At 36.6% G+C, this 22114-nt stretch overlaps 1 protein-coding gene across 3 annotated transcripts in view; it reads right to left on the bottom strand.

The window, feature by feature from the left end:
• Positions 1 to 22114, bottom strand: part of LOC121430645 (tyrosine-protein kinase SRK2-like) — a 44450-nt gene that overhangs the window by 8216 nt on the left and 14120 nt on the right. For 2 of the 3 annotated variants that reach the window (XM_041627968.1, XM_041627967.1), the window contains exons 2-7: positions 12734 to 13037; positions 9795 to 9894; positions 4615 to 4713; positions 2415 to 2518; positions 1677 to 1826; positions 236 to 391 (exon numbers count right to left, since the gene is read on the bottom strand). In XM_041627968.1, coding sequence (XP_041483902.1) covers positions 236 to 391; positions 1677 to 1826; positions 2415 to 2518; positions 4615 to 4713; positions 9795 to 9894; positions 12734 to 12983 — 859 coding nt within the window. In that variant the 5' untranslated portion in view covers positions 12984 to 13037. Of the gene's footprint in view, positions 1 to 235; positions 392 to 1676; positions 1827 to 2414; positions 2519 to 4614; positions 4714 to 9794; positions 9895 to 12733; positions 13038 to 18913; positions 19204 to 22114 lie in introns of those variants that run through there. The other variant, XM_041627966.1, reaches the window with a different exon arrangement.

Here is a 22114-nt window from a genome sequence, read left to right as displayed (position 1 = left end):
TTAAGGGTATTAAATTGCCCCTCTGTTAGTACTGTGCATCGTAACTATTTTGAAAATAAAATCATCGGGAAGACAAATCAATTAACGCTAATATAATATTTTGACCCCAAACACAATAAAGAGAGTCTAACCATTTTGTTTGATGCTTGATGTATTACATTATGTTATATTTTATTGTATTTTATGGCTGAGAAAATTAAACTTGAATATAAATTTTCAAATAAAACGGACTCACCTTCCCATACTTCACCAAACTGGCCATTTCCTAATCTCCTAACCAGCTTAATTGATCTTCTAGGTATCTCCCAAACATCTTTACTAATCTCAAACATATCTGGCTTCTGTCTTGGGCAGGCAGTCATTAGTCTGCATACTAAACCATCGGCTTGTGCTAGAGAAATAATGAAATATGAGCAGATGATAGGACAGAGAGAGGGGGCAAGGGCAAGAGATAGGGGAGATAGATAGATAGATAGATATAGATAGAGGGGGGGGGGGGTGGGTGTGTGGAAGTAACAAATTGGGAAAGGAAATAAATATTTGAATTTAGAATCACATGCCTTATTTTAAGATGTGCATTTCTTTGTAAATTTAAGTCTATACAACTAGTTGTTAAAAAAATGATTTTGGCTAAACATTATGTGAGAATATTTTCAAAAGATTGGCAAGAAAATAAGAAAAAGAACATTACATTTTTTCAAACGGAACATGATTCGAGGTTCACACCTCATCATCAGCCTAAAAATCATAAAACAGAATCACGGGTATTTAAACCATGCATACATTTGGGATATCAAGGTAATTTCAAGAATGTAGGCACATTATGTGAGAAACTTGAATTAAGTTTATTTATGTAAAAGAGCCGAGAATAATTATTGATAATATTCATCATATCTATTTTGAAATTCTCTTAGTTCTATTCATTGGCGTCTCGCGTTTGGCAGATTTATTTTAATATCGCATGAACAAATTCTCAACAGAACTTTAATCCATTTTCACAAATGACAGCAACAAAACGCAAAGATGCCTCGTATCAGGGCATATGTCCAAAAATATGTGCAATGAAACTAGACAGGCCTGAACGAGTTTTTTTCATCAAGTCAATGGTGTGGAATCGTGTAAGATTAAGCTATCTAGCAATTTTAGCCACTTCGAATATTAGAAAATCAAGATAAAAGACCACTCTTGTATGGATTTTCCCCCGCAGTTACGTCACAGTATGTGCACAACCCGCAGAACCGGGACCTTGTGATGGCTCATAGCTGTCCCGGAAGTATTTCACCTACCAGACTTCCGGGTGTGCTCCAAATTTAGGGAACGTGCCCTTTCGATGTGGTGTTTAAGGATAATAAACACAAAATCATGTGACAGAATGAATTGCTTGGCAAATCATGTTGACATTAAATACCCTACTGGAACTAAATCCAAGAAAATTGTACAAAGACACTGATAAAATGGATTTATTATTTTGTAATTCATAGAAATATCGCTTCTGATTTATTAAAAAATTTTCATCGGAATTTTGACCCAAAATCAAAATTGCTCGTCCGATCATTTCATTTGCATATGATTTGGGATCAGTCCCAAATGTAATTTGAAATCTAAATCTACTGAACGTAAAACCACTTTTGGAGATTGTTTTTTTCAATCGAATTTGGGATTGAGCATATACGTACATTGATAATGTTCAACTAGATCCCTGAGTGTCTTGAATGTTATTCGTGTGCTGATGTAGTAGCCTCCATTGTCCAGGGTTCTTATTCGATAGTGCTTTACGTTGTAGCCTCGTGTGTCGTCATGGTCAAGCACAGAGAGTGAATAAGCGCCTGGGGAGGAGACAATTAAATCATCGTGATCATTACAATCATAATCGTCACACTCAACATCACCCTCGTCATAATCACCATTTCGTCCTCCACTATCATTGTCATCATCATAATCATCATCATATCATCATCATCAGCATCATCATCGTCGTCATCGTCATCATCATCGTTGTCATCAGCATCATCACCATCATCATCATCATCATCATCATCATTGTCATTATCATTGTCGTTATCACCATCATCATCATCATCGTCATCATCATCATCGTCATCATCATCATCATCATAGTCATCCTCCTCGTCCTCCTCCTCATCATCATCGTCATCATCATCACCACCATCATCATCATCGTCGTCGTCGTCATCATCGTCATCATCATCGTTATCATCATCGTCATCATCATCGTTATCATCATTGTCAACATCATCGTCATCATCATCCCCCTCCTCATCATCATAATCATCATCATCATCATAATCATCATCATCATCATCATCATCATCATCACCACCATCATCATCATCATCATCATCATCATCATCATCATCATCATCATCCATTGCACCATCACAGAGTCGTTATACCTGGACTTGTTTCGCTACCACGAACAAGAAACGTTCCTCTAGAGTTGCTGGTGAGTTGGAGTTGTTTTTCTGCATCTTTTCTTGTCATCTTCTCAAAGAACCAACTGTAAAAAAGGATTTATTTTAGAACAACTAAAAAGTAGACGCTTGAAATGATGGAAATATCTTTCAATTTTAGCCAATTTGCCTCTGTTATTGAGCTAGGATATTGAAATACTGACTCACACAGAGACACAGGCCCTATTGACGAATTGTATTACATGAATATAATGAATTTGGATTTAGTTTGTGACAATAATCACCAATTAAAATTACCATGGCAACCATGTCACATCAACTTGATTCGTTATTATACGAAGCAACAGGTGTCACGATCCTTCTCTCCCCCAGGATATGTACCCCCCCCCCCCTTCCTCTATCTATGCCAGCGCTCCAGATATGTCAAACATCGTATCCTTGACACGGTGCGTCTATATGGTATCTTCAATTTTAATGATCTCAGGAAATCAGGAGTTATGTTCGATGGATGCACTTGGCAATGCTTCGAACCAAAAGAGTTATATACCTTGGAGAAGCGTTATCAACATTGGTGAAGCGCAATCTGCATAATAGCTTTTGGGTGAATTATAAGAACAGCCCGAGCTACTTCTAGTACTATACGGCTGCTGCTGCTACTACTACTTCTAATTTTGATGTTGTTGTCAGAGATTGTTATTATTATTATTATCTAATTATTATTATTATTATTATCGTCATTATCATTATCATTATTATAAGTAGTAGTAGTAATAGTAGTAGTAGTAGTAGTAGAAGAAGAAGTAGTAGAAGTAGTAGTAGTAGTAGTAGTAGCTGTAGAAGAAGTAGTAGAAGTAGTAGTAGTAGTAGTAGTAGTAGTAGTAGTGGTAGAGGTAGTAGTAGTAGTAGTAGTAGTAGTAGTAGTATTAGTAGTAGTAGGAGTATAGTAGTAATAGTAGTAGTAGTAGTAGTGGTAGAGGTAGTAGTAGTAGTAGTAGGAGTAGGTAGTAGTAGTAGTAGTAGTAGTAGTAGTAGTAGTAGTAGTAGTAGTAGTAGTAGTAGTAGTAGGAGTAGGAGTAGTAGTAGTAGTAGTAGTAGTAGTAGTAGTAGTAGTAGTAGTAGTAGTAGTAGTAGTAGTAGTAGGAGTAGTAGTAGTAGTAGTAGTAGTAGTAGTAGTAGTAGTGGTGTATGGTAAGAGTAGAATTAGAGGAAGATAGTCTTTTAACGAAAGTAATCCTGATATTTACATTCCAAACTTTCTTTAAATATGAGAGGGATGGGAGCAGATTACCGTATTGAGTCGTGTTCCTTATCTATTTCCCGCGAACTTACTTGAAACCTAACCTTTTCTAACCCAATCCCTACCTCATCATTTGCTACCGTGATAAGACAGGCACGTTTTAACGTATTACGCCATACTCTTTGAAGTATTTGGCGTACACGATAATGTGGAGCATTTATCTCGAATTCTACAGTAGTGAACAACATACTAATATAAATCAAGCAACGATCGCAAGGGATTAATCCTTGATCTGTTTAAATCCATCCACGATTTGTCCAACACGAAGAAGAGCTTTCTTGCAAACCTTCAAAATCAGGGTTGATTTTCATATTTTTCAGAACGTTCGTATATATTTGGATGTTGACAAAATTAATCTCTTACGTTTTTTTTGAGAGAGAGAGTGGGGCAAGCAAGCATCGCCAGTGAAAATGTATTATTGCTGGTTGCTGCTAGTTGACTTTGTTGTACTTTGGAAACTTATTACATAATATAGAAACGAAAACCCTTCTCTGTTGTTAAAAAACAGAGGGGGGGGGGTCGTCCCATTAAAATATTGGGAGTACAAACATATCCATTTGCCCTCCCCTATAAGTTCAAAAACGTTCGGTACGCTTTATTCGCAAAATCCTGAATCATAACTAAGAGCGCGAAGCGCACCAAAAATTTTGCACTTTTTCACTTTTGCCCAAATCCTCAATATGGATCGACGCCCCTAACTACAGACTCGTAAAACAGCTGAAAATATTTATAATAATAGCGTTGAGGTGTATTCCTGCCACCAAATGATACGGATGGAGAAGGGGAATTATTTAGAGATTATATGACAATCTGCCTGAATCAACACACCAGGGAATAACTAAATATAAGGAACTGCAATGGAATACCAAAATAGAAATCACTTACTCTTCTGATTGTAATAAGTCTGCTGGTTCGATATAATTTCTTGGCACGTAACCCTCACGTTTAGATACAACTGAAGAAGCTAACCACCAATTGGGATCGCTGTATGATCGAACAAAAACAACAAAAAGCCATTATAAAGATGTAAAACTATAATGAAAACGAGGAAAGTACGTTTTAAATGTTCTTGTGAAAATAAACGAATGGGGAGAAATTGAAAAAATAAAAGATAACAAGGGTCTCATATTTAGATTAAAGGGTAAGTTCACTCTGACAAAAAGTTTATTGTAAAAATAGCAGAAAAAATAATGAAAAATATTGCCGAAGGTTTGAGAAAAATTCATCAAATAATTAAAAAGTTATTAGAATTTCAATTATTTGATTTGTGACGTCATATGCGAGCAGCATTCCTACATAGCGAATGGTAAAAAATCAACGAAATGTCATTTTCTCAGAAAATTGAAAATGGTTTTCACTGTAACTTTTGTATATCAATAGACAAATCGTTTCACACCCGATCATAAATAGAAAACAAAATTAAGTCATCAGGAACCATACAAAATTTGAAATTCATACATTTTATATTACATAACACATGGGGCAGCTGCTCGTTTATGACGTCACAAATCCAAAACTTTGAACTCTAATAACTTTCTTACTCTTTAACGGATTTTCCTCAAACCTTCACCAATATTTTTTAATATTTTTTCTGCTATTTTTACAACAAAGTTTTTATCAGGGTGAACTTCCCCTTCAAGAGTAAACATAGAAAAATGGCGAAATTTGTAAAGTCTCAATCAATAGTTGTATGGTATGTTTGCTGACTGCAATCTTGGAGCTGGTGACGTCTCTGCCATAATAAATCAACCTACTCTTAATAATAGAACAGCTTTTGTATAGCGCATTACACCTTACAAAGGTCTCAATGCGCTTTAGAAGAAAAAGAAAGATGAGGGGTAAGCTGCTGGTAATGCTTTGTTAATATTCTTTTCAGTTAAATAAATATGTTTTCAATGCAGTTTTAAATTGCCCAATTGTGTCAACTTGCCTTAAATTTTGTGGGATGCTATTCCAGAGTTCCGGCGCAGCATGCGCAAACCCCCGTTCACCATAAAACTTTGTCTTAACAATCGGTACGTTATATAAATCCTTATGAAGTGATCTAAGATTTCGAACAGGTTCATATTTTACAAGTAACTCTGACAGATAAGTTGGAGCCATTTGTCGAAAACACTGAAAAGAGAGTAGTAAGATCTTGAACTTAATACGTGACCTGACAGGCAACCAATGCAAGGATCTTAATACAGATGATACAGATTCATTTCTTTTTCTTCTGGTAACAATCCTAGCAGCCGAGTTTTGAATGACCTGAAGTTTCTGGAGTTGAGTGTCTGGTACTCCATACAATAGACTATTGCAATAGTCTAAGTGGCACATGACAAAAGCATGCACCAGCTTTTCAGAGGTATCTCTATCAACATAAGGTCGAATTTTCCCAATCTTATGCAATGCATATGACGCAGATCGACATTTAGATTTTATATAATTTTGCATAGTAAAGTGATCATCAAATAGGACACCAAGATTTCTTACTGTTTTAACAGGAACAACCTCTACACCTTCAATTTCAAAAGGGCACAGCGGTGCATGAGGTCGAAATCGAGATTTTATATGCATAACCTCTGTTTTGCTACTATTCAACTTAAGGCCATTCAATCTTGACCACTCTTTGATTTCCTTGATACAACTCTGCACTCTAGGAATCAGATCTTCTATATCCGATGATTTACATGTCATATACATCTGAGTATCGTCTGCATAAAACATTTTAGAAAATCCATAAGAATCAATAATATTTTCTAAAGGTGATGTATACATGGTGAAAACTAAGGGTCCGATAACAGACCCTTGAGGCACACCTTGTGTCGGTGTATAAGATGATGATTCTTCACCATTAATAAATACAGACTGAGTACGAGATGTTAGATATGTGCGAAACCAGTCCAATGCAAGGCCTTGGATTCCAAACCAATGTGACATTCTATGCAACGTGATGTCATGGCCAATCGTGTCGAATGCCGACGAATAGTCCAAAAGGACTAGAAATGCTTCATGACCTCTGTCCAGGGACATCAGTATATCATTGGAAACACGTAAGAGTGCTGTCTCACAGCTATGAAAATGCCTGTAAGCTGATTGAGTACTTGCAAGAAGACGGTGTTCAGACAGGTAACTCCACAGTTGAATAGCTGCTGCTCTTTCTACTGTCTTTGCCAGAAACTTAAGATTTGCAATTGGTCGATAGTTCTTTAAATCATCACAGTCCAGCTTATGATCTTTGATGAGAGGACATATGTAAGACATCTTTAAGCCATCGGGAAAACAACCAGTTTGAAAAGATTCATTAATGATATACGTTATTATAGGTACAAGCTCATCACAGCATTTCTTCAGTAAGCAAGTTGGAATGGCATCAAGACTACATGTTGATGTTGAAGAATTCTTGATTATATCTGCCACCTGCTTTTCAGAAACTGGTCTAAAGCTGAGGAAAGAACACTCAAGTTGTCTTTGTTGTGGAAAATCAAATGCAAAGTCATCATCATCTTCTTCTTCTAAACCAACTCTCAGAGACTCAGAAATACCCTCCAGTTTATCAACAAAAGACTGCATAAAACGTTCAGGAAGAGAAGTTTCTGAGTCATTGCCCGGCAAAGTCTTTGAAGAATGTGGACAAGAGAGTTTATCAATTTTCTGGAACAATTCACGAGAACTGCAATCAGACAGCTGGTCTCTGTGATACATTAACTTAGCAGTTTCCAGAGCCTTCTTATATTCAGCACATTTAGTCTTAAAAATTTGTCGATGAATTACTTGGCCAGAATTTGATGAGAAAGTGTGACGTTCCAGCCTTCGAAGTTCCTGCTTCGCACGACGGAGCTCATCATTATACCATGGGGAGTTTGGTCGACATCTTACTGTGTGAGATAGAAGAGGAGTATGTTTGTCCAAGAGAGTACTGAGAACAGATTCATACTGAAGTATCAGATCATCAACACTATCCGCAGGATCAAGATACAGTTCAGACTGTCTTATGTCCTCACGAAAAGACTCGACATCGATTTGACGCAATTTACGCATCTTCACTTCCATATATGACGGTTCAGGTTGGCTAATCCTCAAGGAACATTTGACTGCCATATGGTCCGATGGAAGATAAGCGGTTGTACTGATGTCACCTATAAAATCATCAGTCTCACGAGATAGTATCAAATCAAGTGTGTGTCCTTCATTATGGGTGGGCAAATTCACATGCTGCTTAAGGTTAAGAGAACTAACCAAGTCCAAAAATCTCATAGCAGTGGTGTCTGACATATCATCAACATGAAAGTTGAAGTCACCCACAATAAGAATACGATGTGGTACGGAGGCTATCATTTCCAGAAAAGAAGCAGATTCAGTCAAGAGGTTGTATTGTGTTTGTTCCCCGGTACAAGTGCGCTGAGGACGATAAACAACTACTAATCTTAGTGGCAAATGGTCACAAGAAGTTATCAACAGATCAATGAGTTCAAAGGAAGGGAATTTGAAGACAGGATACTCATGTACTCTAAAGCCTTTCCTCATACAAACACCCACACCGCCACCTTGTCGATCTTTTCTAGGGATGTGGAACCATTTGTAGTTTGGAAGTGTAGAGGATAAGTCAGCTAGAGAAGAGTTGTCTCTGTCATCTCCTGACAGCCAGGTCTCTGTTACTGCTAATATATCAATGTGATCATGAATAACAAAATCACATAACATCGGAACCTTTGGCTTAATGGACCTTGCATTCCACAATGCAAACAAAGAATGTTCACGTTTGATGACATCTTGTGGAGAAGACTGGAGATGTTTACGTTTACCTCCCTTTGACCCCCTTATGGTGCGAGGTTTCGTACAAATGCCAAGTTCATTTATTGTCTTCCAGGTGAGGGGATCTACTCTAAAATTAATGTTATTCATTCGAAGAAGAGTATCCATGTCATACTTGATCCTGTTCGTGCAATGAGCAATATCATTTTGCAAATATTGACCATTATAAGACACTTGGGTGTTGACATTAATTGGAGGGCCTGGATTGGGTTGTACGTCACCTCCCAACAAAATCTGGAAAGTGCATTCAGCATTCCTGTAGTAGAGAATTCGTTGACCACTATATTTCCCTCTTGTAGAAGACTGAATCCATCTTCCATTAAATCTGCTGACAAAGTGTTCATTGTGCCCATGTCCAGTACTCAAAACAAACACAAGGATTATCAAGACTGGAACTTTAATGACAGCCATTGTCCTATTGTTGATCACATCCACTGTCAAAGCTGACTACACTCACACCCCACTGAGCAGAGCTACCTGGTTGTAGAAATGGCTTCCAGTATGCATCCAAAACATGAATCTGAGTCCAAAACGTCTTGCAATAAATGTAGAAAGAATCAACCCCAATTAATGTTGAAATTTGTCTAGCAGGATCAGTAAATTAAAATCAGTACACTGATAACAAAATTAATTGAAAGCAAAAGCAATTAGAGCTTAAACCAGCATAACTTGAGAGAGAGGTTCCAAGCAGCTGTTAGGCGCTTGGTAAAAAGGGTATCAATAATCTTAGTTAGAGCATTATTGGTGATGATGATTAAAGGAAAAAAATATCTGCCTCCTATGATAGGAACAACACTAATGCCAATAAGCAGAACAATAATCGTATGGTAATTATAACATAAATTACCGCTTTAACAATAAACAAGTTGATATTAATTTTTTTTCAAACAATTTCACACCTTGTTACAAATAATGCATATAGCATTTCCATTTATTTGAAAGCAGGATAAAAGAGCATTGTAGATTAAATGCCTTGCTCATGGGCATAGCTGCCGTGCCCGGGGTTCGAACTCCATACTTTTTCATGTATAGCCAGGCGCCGTAGACCACTTGGTCACAGCACCTCCACTAATTAATTAATTTCTTCAATTCGATCATTGGGCTGTCTGAACATTTACAGATTTCACATCGTATAAACATAATATTGAAAGCAAAAAAATGACTACAAACTACAATTTCGATCTGCAGGTGTCATACTTTATTGAGCAACGGTTTCAGGGAACATTTATTTATATTTTTAATAAGCAAAGAAGGGTTAATCTTCATACCTTTTATTTGTGATGATAAGTATTTCTCCCTTTCTGAAAGTAAGATCGTCAGCTGTTCTTGCCTCATAGTCGTACAGTGCTTTATATCGTTCCCCTGCAGCTGAAGAGTTTATAGAAAAAATAAATATGGAATTATTAAAGTTAATTTACTTGGTTTGAAAGAGGTCATACTTCAACCTGAACGTGAAATCGTATCAGCATCATCAACTATTTTTTTTACTACTTTGTTGTTGTATACTTGTACATATGTTTGTATGTTTTTAAAGGATGTCCAATAAAGGAATTGAATTGAACTATCAGAAAGATATTTTCCTATCAATCATGAATACAAAGAGAAATGACATGGACGATACTTAAATTACATGAACAAAATTAATTTAATTCAGGAAACGCTTATATAAATTTTGTCTCATACAATCGTAGGTCTCATTGGACTTTAGATTTGAATTGTGTCGATTTTGCTTCGTTTTGTTTTGTGTTAGGAGTAATATAAATGTAACGATTATAGCTTCGGTCATTTCCCCATTCCCAAAACCTTTCACGGCCGAAAAGAAAGAAAAAAAGAAAACAAGAAACATTTAGAAAATGAAATAATTAGGCTTGGGCGTAAATTAATGACGTCATACTATTCAGAGGGGGGGGGGCACCATAGTTCACCCCCTTCCTAAACAGTATGTTTGCTGCTTAAGTTCACACCAATGGGAATAGGGTAAAAGGTGAGTTTATATGATTTTTTTTAGAAAACGAAGTACCAACACAAAAAAGGTCAAACTTTGTGACCACTTGCTTCATTCTCTTGCAACTATTAAGAAAGATTCCATTCAGCGGTGTCAAATCTTTTTACTCATTATCCCACTGAATTTGGTGCAATGTTTTTGTTGCACCTGGTGTACACCTAACATGTCAAATTATGTTTATAAGAGGAAGGCATTCATTTTGACGACCTAGGGCAGTTGTTTTTGGTCTGTCTGTTGCAACAGAAAAGTATGAACTCATCATTTTAACAGGACTGCTGTGTACAGGTGATTGTTTATTTTTATTTTCTAAAGCAAACACCCCCCTTAAAAAAACTTTTAACCCTGGACCATTACTTCAAAGAAAACAAGTAAGTATTTAAATCTTGTTCGTTTCAAGACCAAATTCATTAATGAAACTTATCCAAATTAGTATTTTATATGAACGATAATCTTATCTTAAGGAGGCGCGATAGCTCAGTCGGTAGAGCGGGGGATTCGTATTCCGGTGACCCGGGTTCGATTCCCACTTAGTGCGCTAGTGCCCTTTGGTAAGGCATTAATCCTCAGTACCAGGTCCCCCTTCCTAAACAGTATGTTTGCTGCTTAAGTTCACACCAATGGGAGGGGGGGGGGGGCCCTTAAGTCGTCGGTCCTCTGGTTGCTTGCTTACAAGCATTCATGCTTTCTTAGCAATCAGGTAAACAATCACCACCAATCAATCAATCAATCAATCAATCAATCTGCCCTAAATAACTGTTGACGAACATAATTATATAAAATTAACAGTTTCGTTAAACGGAGCCCCGAATTAAAGTTGTAACAACGATGATATTGATAAGAATGCAACATAATAGCGAATATCACTGTGGTGCATAAATAACTGCAGTACAGTTCTTCATGAAGATCTGCACTTCAAATCATATCCTTGTTGACCCCTCCTTTTATCAACGCATTTAAACAGGAAATGGTTAAAAACGAGCCACTGAGATTTAGCCCATTAATCGCTGGGATTTCTCTTTCTACATTAACCGATTTCCTATTTTTGTTATCAATTATAATTTCTCTCATGGGTTTAGAGGCATGGCAAATCGTAGGTTTCCGTTGTCCAGATTAAAACCAGTGTCGTTCCTAAATCTTAGTGGATCTGCGTGATCTGACAGAGGTGTGTAGGCTGTATGTGGGTGTGATTGTTGTGCTTTGTCAAAAATATTTGCGGAAATATATGATACTAGATACGGAACACCATTAGTTAATATTGGATAGATTTTTGAACAAGTTATATGCAGATGACTGCTAGAATAGGCCTAACTTTGGAGGAGAGTGATTCAGGTTGTCGAAATTGAGGTACATAAAATTTCTTGGCAAGTTTGTTTAAAAAGGAGAAATTTCACTGCCAAATAATCTAATGTAAAACAACTGGTTATTATCTTACACTCCAAAAGGGCATACTCCAAATTTGAGTTTCAGGATGGGGGGTCCCAGTTACCAAACAAATAATACTAACGCATTAGGCATATGGGCCAAAGGAATCATGCTGCCTTATTCGTTATTATCAGTCATGGTGTTGCGTTAATTGTAATGGTATGATTATGTTGATGATGATGATGACGATGATGATGGTGATGGTGATGATGATGATGGTAATGATGATGATGATGATGGTAATGATGACGACGATGATGATGAAGATGACTATGAGGATAGTAAAGATGATGACGATGATGAATACGAGTTGTGATGATGATAATGATGATGGTGTGGAAGATGATGAGGAAGAAGAAGAAGAAGAAAATGATGATGATGGTAATGATGATGATGATGATAATGAAGATGATGATAATGTTGATGATGTAGAAGATGATGAGAAAGATGATTAAGATGATGATGACGGTGATGATAATGAGGATGATGATGATGATGATGATGATGATGATGATGATGATGATAATAATGATGATGATGATAATGATGATGATGATGATGATAATAATGATGATGATGATGATAATGATGATAATGATAATGATGATGATGGTGATGATGGTGATGATGATAATAATGATGATAATAATAATAATGGTGATGATGATTATTATGATGATAAAGATGATGAGTGTGATTATGATTACGATGATGATGATGAGAAGAATAATGATGTGCACATGTCTAATGAAGATAGTAAGCAAACACATTATAACTTACCATGTTTAAACGATATCGAAGGCGATATCCCCCCTCCCGTATCGATCCCCGATCCCATCGCCCCGCCTCCCATGCCGTTGTCATGGAACCCGTGGTCGTCTTGGACATGGTCCTTCTTCTTTGGCGTCGCCTTCTTGTTCTTCCTCATCTTATCCTTCATGACCTTAGACGATGACGAATTGACGGTGATCGTCGAGGCTCCGGCGTGGTCAATGCCGTCGCCCATCTCCCCGGACTCCCGGTTGCCCATGCCGCTGTGCTGGTGGTTGTGCTTGTGGACGATCTTCGAGAAATGAGAACTGACCTGAACGAGGATAAAAAGGAAAGGAATACCATGTTTCAAACTACTGCACTGCAAAAAATCCGGTGTTGATTCAACACCAGCCCGGAATCTATATATGTCCACACCAGAGAAGTATTGAAACAACACCAGTATGGAATCAAACCGATGCTGTGTTAATACTAATTGGTGTTGCATAAACACCTATTTAGTGTTAGACCAAAACGAAACTAGTATTGTTTAAAACTTTTCTGGTGTGGACATATATAGATTCCGGGCTGGTGTTAAATCAACACCAAAGTTTTTGCAGTGTATGTACGGAGCACGGGAAGGGATATCGTGAAATATAAATGTAATTAAATCGAAGCAAGAGGAGTTTAATTGATGAATAACATAACTAATGGATAGAAAAAAAACATTGGACGATACGTTCTGATGTTTAAAGCAACATGTCGGGAGGTTCGTTGTTTTATTTTAAATGTTCTTTCCTTTCAAATTACTCTCATGTGTTGGAATATTGTATCCACACCTTCATTTGTATATATTCACATATAATCTACACGTTTTGTACAAACAATTACCAAAAAAATTATTTTCCTATCATGCCTATTGTGAAGGGTTGTTCTATCAGCAACTACATTTGTATTTTTACTCTACCCATATTGTATCTAAGCATTATCTTTTGTGGTGATAAAGTTTTTTTTTCTAAATATATATATACATATATATATATATATATATATACATATATATATATATATATATATAATATATATATATATATATATATATATGGAACCGGATACACGCTTTTCATCGCATATTTCAAGTAAGAATTAAGTAATAGCTAATAATGATTAGCGTAAGATAACTACTGTCTTCCATAAAGTTATTTTGCTCCATTGATTACAATGGAAGTTACGTCATTTTGATCCAGGGAAACTATTCTGTGAGTAAAGTTTGAATCAAATACCCACTTCTACTTCTATTCTTCATCAGAACACTTTAAGCACTAAATAGTTACCATGGTTACAAGAGAGACAAAAATCTGCTCTTATCAATAATAACATTTTTTTTCTTTTCGTCGCTAATAAGTGCAGTTGTTATTATTTTTAAGCTGAAATGATTCCAGCAGAAAGATGTTTTTTCTGCCCAAACAATTTTCGCGCCAAAACAGTTTTCCAACAGTTCTTTAAAATATTAGAATAACCCCCATCCCATCTTTCTCCTTGTCTTGCTTCAGAACTCTTCGTCTATCAGTGTGCGGTTGGGAACTTTCTCCTAACCCCTTTGATCACGTGGTCTCTTATCGTTAAGTCCCGGCATCCTGTAGTTTTGGGTAGCAACTCGATTTTAATCCCCTTAAAATGCTGACATAGCCTCTCCGAAGTCCTCCTTGGATCTACCACAAAAATCCAGTGTCGGGATCATATCTATAATGCAAGTAAATTCCATGCAGAATATGTATTCATACATCCTAGTACCAGTAGGGTTAAGGTATATAAAAGCTCAGATTTAAGGTTCATAGGAATCCGCCAGTAACTGCTGTAAGACTGTTTATGTCAATTAAGTGTGGGGTCAAGTGATTCAAGTCCGCATAAGATTTACATTAATATATGAAAGAACAGGGATCAAAATCATAGGAATCTGGAATATTCGTAATATGAAAACAGAGGAAACAAATAGAAAAGCAAATAAGAGGTACACAATTCATTCAGACCTCCACATCTGATGTTTTGAAATAAAGTAACGTCAGACCTCAATGATGAGCTTCAACCAATTTCGAATGGATTAAAAGCCTATAGTTCATAGTCAAACTATCAGGTCACTGATTCACTGGGTTTTTTTCCAAGGGAATTTGTTTGGTATATATTGATGAGACACGAGATGTTTGAATATCAATATGTAGGTTGCTATGACAACGAAACTAGCAAGTCTCTGATATCGCTATCCATGTTCCCACTTGAGGGGGGGGGGGTATGAACAAAATGACTAGTAGCAAAGACAAACTGTTAATAGTATCTATGCATGAAAAAAGAATACTATAAATTAAAACCATGGAATTTGAATTCTCTTGTGACATTATGCTGGTGTACAAATTAACAGTGTATGGCTATTCCGTAGTTTAGTCTCTCTATATTCATTTGCAAGGGAAGAGTTGTGACTTTTTTTAAGGATGTTTTATTATATTCTCTCAAATCAAAATACACAATCACATTCTATAAACAATTTGTACAAACTATTTGAAACATAATTATAAATCATACAATGAATCTATTACAATATAGTTATACAAATCATACATCAAAACTTTAAAAATACTAGAAATTAATACTAATGCGTTTCAGTAATTACAAAATGAAATATTAACAAAATATATGACATGATGAGAGAGAAAAAAAAGTAAAAAAAAAAACTTTAAAAGCAGTGATCGATCATTTTGTTCATTGATTTTGATTCAATCTACTTACACAAGATTTCAAGGAACACAATATATCATGTTAGGTATAAGTAATACTTGTTTTAAAGCTACATGATTTATGGTGCTAACTTATTGAACAAACAAAGAGATATAGTGATATTGAAAGACTATTCCATCTTACGTCTTGTGCTAAAAAAAAGAAAGAAAAATAGCGTGAATTATTGGGTAAACGACGGAAGGGTGTCTAATTCGGCAAAAGCTGACAATATAAAAAAAAAATATCTGATTTTGATATTCTATTACTAGTGTCAATATCGTTTATGGTCATTTGCTTGCCAGTTTAGATGAAATAATTTTCTTCACCCTCAAAACTTTGGTTTGAAAGAATTAAAATTATGTTTAAATGATATATAGGCAAGGGTACGTTCAAGCTTTGTTTAAATGGGGTTATCGTCGACAAAATCGGTCGACCATGGAGATGGGACTGGTTGATATTTTCCTCTTCAGGAATTTGACAAGCAGAAAAAAGGAGGATGGGGGATGGAAGGGTACCTTTAAACACGATAGATGGGCAATATGCTTTTCTAGGGGGCGGTGGCCCAAATTTACACGTTTTATATATACGACCCTGAGATACCAACCGATGTTTTACTACAACTTTGAAAAGTACATTGTAGTATATCCAAGGAAATCATTAATATCATTGTTCTATTTGAGGTAGTGGGTGTCTTAATGAGTTCGGCATCATTCCAACTCAAGGCGAGACACACTGGGTACAAGACGCCGAGCCTCTCAGCGCCACAAGGGGGAAGCAATTGTCTATGGTCATGGGGGAGGGATGATCAGACATTATTTTGCAGAACAAAAGAGATGCATTATTCTGCTTTTATAATTGACCAATTACTTGAAACAAGAGTAGCAATCAAATTAGTGCTTCTGTGTGTTTATTTCTATGATTGTAGAGACAAAGGCAAAGAAAATGCTCTCAGAGAAGTTTAATCATTCTTTCTGATATCGGTTCATGATCATGATTTTTTTTGTAATGGCGCTTCCGGAAATTATTCCCGCCATTTACCAAACACTTTAATATCCTTGTAGTATGTCACCTGGTACCCGTTTCATAAAGAGCTACAACTGTTGCAACTTTGCCATTATAGCAACTACCATGGTATCCTTGATTGTGATTGGCTGCTGAGCCCAGTTGCCATGGTAGTTGCCATAATGTCAAGTTTACAACAGTTGTAACTCTTTATGGAACGGGCGCCAGGTTTGAATTACAATGTCTTCACTCGAGATAGAATATGAGGTTTATGACGGAATATTGGGAAGGTTGGATTGTACTTCACCAGCGTAGCCCTAGGTGAAAAACGGATAAAGAATAGTTTTTTTTTTCTTTAATACGTGGATTACCTCGGGGTCTACTTAAAAAAAGAAAATTTAGGGACTTCCTATTCAACAAAAAGAAAGAAAATTACAAATTAAGGGTAGCAAAAATCAGGGAGATTGAAAGGGTCTGGAACAGTGGCGTACCTAGGATTTTCCACGGGGGGGGGGGCAAAAAGTCCGCCCAAAAATTTGACAAGCAAAAAAAAGGGTCCTCAAGCTCGTCAGGGAGCAGAGATACGTCATTTGCATGGGTTGTGGCTCGTCAGGGGGGGGGGGGCAGACCCGAAGGTACGCTAGCGGTCTGGAAAGACTTTGTAATTAGGGTGCTCTACAAAAGACGAGTATCGCATATAACTTTTGCCTTCTCTGTCTTTTATGATTCGCTCATCAATGTTGACTTCCCTGAAAACAAAATTACTTGAGGTACAATCGGCAACAAATCTATTTTTTCTTAGAAGAATTTAATGGTTTTGACAAAAGGTGGGTGTAAGAGTCATAAAAAACATAAAGATGACCACGGGCGTACAGATAGGTGGTGGGAGAGGGAGGGGGGGGGGGGTGGGCAACCATGGTTCCCAAAATTTAATGACCAAGAAAAGGAACACAGCAAAAACTGTGGTGTTAACCGGTGTACATAGAGGACCACACCAGTTATTTTACACCGGTGTTAAATTGGTGGTTTAGTTTTACACCTATAGGTGTCATTACAACACCTTTGGTTGTTACATTTACACTCTTTGGTGTTATGTTCAATCTTTAGGGTGTAATTTTAACACCTCAGGGTGTGGTCCTCTATTAACACCAATTGGTGTCAGTTTTAACACCACAGTTTTTACAGTGAAGAAAAGAGACCGAAAATGAAAAGAAACACGATGACTTACGTTATTATTCTCTGAATGTATCACAAATTTGATTATCTATTAAAGAGTATAAAAGTTTTGCTCACTTGCTACGCTCCCTCGCAGTTTTTATGCAATTTGCCCAGTACGCCATGTCTGGCCCCTCCAATATTGGGGGCTTATTACACTCCTGGGGTCTGTTGCAGAAAGAGTTGCGTTTAAACGCAAGTCAAAAAAATCAATCGCAAGTCCCAAATGCGCGCTGTTGATTGGTTGAAAATCAAGTTGCGCGTGATTTTTAGAGTTGCGATTGATTGTAACCCTTTCTGCAACGGGCCCCAGAAGGTGATATATAATACCAACCTTGAAAACAATGTAGAAATGAGGATGATAGGTCTGAGTTCATTTAATATTACATAATGTGTTAATTGGATGCATGCTTTTCGTCACTCGAGCGAAGGGTATATTGGGGACAATTTGGTTTCGCGCCAAGAAAGGCCTTGAAATACGAGGGAATGAGTGATATAAAAAATGGTTATGTGAGGCCTATAGGACATTTCGCGAACTATGTTATATAGCGATTGGTAATAAGAATCTTTATTCATTTAAACATCATTATAAATAGAAAATATAGGCCTATGATAAAACCTGATATGACATACATAATCTATTCCTAAGCCATTTTAACACAACTGTGCCACGAATATACAAAGCAAAATATTTGTACATGTCAAGCGTATTTGTATATAACCTACATTTTTAAGAACTCATTTTTTTTTATAAATCTAAAATTCTAGATATTCACCGTTTCAACCACAATCTGAATATGCAATCCATAATCCCGTGCGAAAATAAACATATGCGTTCTATGTTAAAATGGAATCGATTTGCATATATGATAGTTAATTGAAAAAATAAATGAAGCATTTAGTAATTGCGTGGAAAATTGTCAAAAAGAAGGATTTTTGAAGTAAACAATCTGAAGGAAAGCAAAATTAAGGTGACCATAAATAGGTATTATCTGTACAATGCCATAAACAGTGGTTTAAGGAAAACTCACAAACAAACATTGATTTTGCTTAATATTTGCTAATTTTAAGTCATGCTCGAAAACATCAGAGATTTAGATAAATAATGTGAAATGTACACATTAAGAGTCAATTACTTGAATCATCAACAAAAATGCAACTGAACTGTACCGGTTCCACAACAGAAATTTATCTGAAAAGGTATTTTCGATGAAAAATAGTTACCTTCCTGAAGGAAAACATATTGTTTTTAGATGTTAAACCAATCCAAGATATTCCAAACGTTCAGATAACTTTCTCACTCTCCTAAAATATGGATCTTATGTAGCATTCCACTTCTGTTATAACTGACGTGTAGCAGACATCAGTGTACCACCGTTCTTTCACCTTATAATTCCTTGGCTGTCCTTTTCAACAGGTGTCATATATGCCCCTCTTCCGAAGAGGACCCAAGTTAGTCTGCGATACACTGTTGCTGCCAAAGGAAAGTGGTCTAACTCAACTTTAACAAGAGAAAGCAAAGCCGGTTGTCCTTCGTTGGCTGGCGCTAACTAATCTACATTGGCTCAGCTTCATATTCTGTAGACGCGCCCCGAGTTTAAAGCACTACTGCATCACGGGGTGACTGAGGTATAGGAACGATGTAAACGAGAGAGGAAACTGGGAATGAAGAGGGATTCGTAAAGCGAGTTAGATTCTTTTATCCCTAGCCTAGTAAAGGCGGTGAAAGACAGACGATTACGGGGATTAATCAGTCATTTGAAATTATAGAAATATGTAGAGCAACTGATATATTCCCCCTCCCCCTCCCCATCGGAATCCGCTCAGATATAGCTTCAAACGTAAAACCAGGATGGCAAATTTGCAGACTCGGATCCTCCTAAAAAAAATCTAAAACATATCTGTTTTCGCTTTTCGTCATTGACATTTTTAACCGAAGAGAAATTGTTGAATAAATCATACCATAATTCGGATATAAATGTATTGTGAAATAAAATGATACTTTGCAATACCTGTTGCAATCGTCATGATTGATTTTTCCTCTTTGAACTATTGGACATAAATAACGACTTTGCAAAGCAAATAAGAAATTGTTAAGCCCAATTTTCATTTTGTTCGCTCAGTATTTTTTTCTAACACAAAAAAAATGCGTACATGATAGACGAGCAATTAATTAAACGCCTTGGCGTGGCATGCATCAATCCCCGCGGGACTTTCATGTATGTAGCAGGCGCCGTAGACCACTCGGTCGCGGCAACTCCTTATCTACATGTATTTATCATTAACAATGACCTCGCAAACAAAACAAAATATAGAGGTCACGATAATTTACTTTATAACGTTAAATCATTTACATCGAATTTTAGAATGCAAATCAAATTATAAATTTCTTTCTGATTGGATACCGTAGTGCTTTATAATTGGACAACACCGTGATCATGTGACCGCCTTGGGTCTGGAGATGCAAGACGAAAAGAAATTAACATTCTTCGGTTAGATGCCGTTGCGTTGTGCTTTATAATTGGACAAATACCTTGATCATGTGACCACATTGGATGCGAAGATTCGACTAGTGGCGCCATTGGCGAGGAGAGAACTTAGCATTCTTTGGTGAGATGCCGTATTGCTTTATGATTGGACAACCACCTTGATCATGTGATCACACTACAAACTGAATTGCGATCAGCGGTGTCGTTACTTCTGAGTTCTGAATGATTTTGAACAAGAATGACCTCTCTTCCTTGTCCATTATAGTAATTGTGTCAGAGATAAGCTGAAAATTGCGATATTTTTACAAAAAATAAGAAACTTCCCAATTACCATTACATAAAACGTTTTTTCAAAGTGTAATATCTTTCGCGTAGGGGGTCTATGAGATCTATATTGAACGTTAGATAATTTTTTACAATTTATTATTTGATATGAAAATAATGCTACCCAGTATCTATGAATATTTGAGGTGCCATCGATGAGGGCGTCTGATTAAATAATTTGCGGTAGTGTCAGAAGTCCCCCGGGTGAATGATGTTACATTACATTAGGAAGGCAACCATTTCTGAAAAGTAAGATGCGTAGGTTTAATTGAATCAAATATTTCATGACGTCAAACCAATGACTGGATTTGCTATATGTTTCTTTTGGAGATATATTGTTGACGTAGTGCTTTATTATGTAACCTTGATGTCATTTGTGATGACGCGATTTCTGGTTTCACCCAATTTAGTAACGATACAACTATATTGTAAAGAAGAGTGTTGGGCTGGGGAGTTTGTTAATGAATTAGTCTTCTAGCATGTCTAGTAGTAGTAGTAGTAGTAGTAGAAATAGTAGTAGCAGTAGTAGTAGTAGCAGCAGCAGCAGCAGCAGTAGTAGTAGTAGTAGTTGTAGTTGTAGCAGTAGTAGTAATAGTAGTAGTAGTAACAGTAGTAGTAATTGTAGTAGTACGTAGTAGTAGTAGTAGTAGTAGTAGTAGTAGTAGTAGTAGTAATAGTAGTAGAAGTAGTAGTAGCAGCAGCAGGGGGATGAGGAGAATGAGGAGTAGTAGTAGCAGTAGAAGTAGTAGAAAGTAGTTATAGTAGTAGTGGTAGTAGTAGAAGTAGTAGTAGTAGTATTAGTAGTAGCAGCAGCAGCAGTAGTAATAGTAGTAGTAGTAGTAGTAGTAGCCGCGGCAGTAGCAGTAGTAGTAGTAGTAGTAGTAGTAGTAGTAGTAGTAGTAGTAGTAGTAGTAGTAGTAATTTTAGTAGTTTTAGTAGTAGTAGTAGTAGTAGTAGTAGTAGTAGTAGAAGTATTAGTAGTAGTAGTAGTAGTAGTAGTAGTAGTAGTAGTAGTAGTAGTAGTAGTAGTAGTAGTAGAAGTAGTAGTAGTAGTAGTAGTAGTAGTAGTAGTAGTAGTAGTAGTAGTAGTAGTAGTAGTAGTAGTAGTAGCAGCAGCAGCAGCAGCAGCAGCACAGCATCAGCAGCTGTAGTCGCAGAAGAACATGGAGAAGTAGGAACATGATTATTAGAGTTAGGTCTATTCGAGTATATATTATTTGCATCTACATTTTTTATCATCCTAATCAGGTAATGGGCATTCATTTTTTTTAATGTGGATAAAACAATCAATACTTTTCATGTCTGTACATTCGTTGCCGTCATCATTAGAACATTTGATTTTCTACGATATTTATGTGACAAAAAAAGAAAAGAAAATGCACCCCCTAAACTGTCGAAAAGCACATTACATGCTGCTACAGTCGAGCTGAAACAGGGTCAGACACAACTTCCGTTTAATGAGAGTATTATTTCCGGAGCACTTGCAAGTGTCGAAAGAGTGAATGCATATTTCCCCCCATTTTGTCATAGCCAGAAACTTTGCTTTCGCACAGAGAGTGGCTAACAAACTTCATGAAAATATTGTATTTCGATGATATTATTCCATACATTC

This window comes from Lytechinus variegatus, chromosome 17 (assembly GCF_018143015.1).
Source record: "Lytechinus variegatus isolate NC3 chromosome 17, Lvar_3.0, whole genome shotgun sequence".
NCBI lineage: Eukaryota > Metazoa > Echinodermata > Echinoidea > Temnopleuroida > Toxopneustidae > Lytechinus > Lytechinus variegatus.
This window is presented reverse-complemented; position numbering and strand designations above follow the sequence as displayed.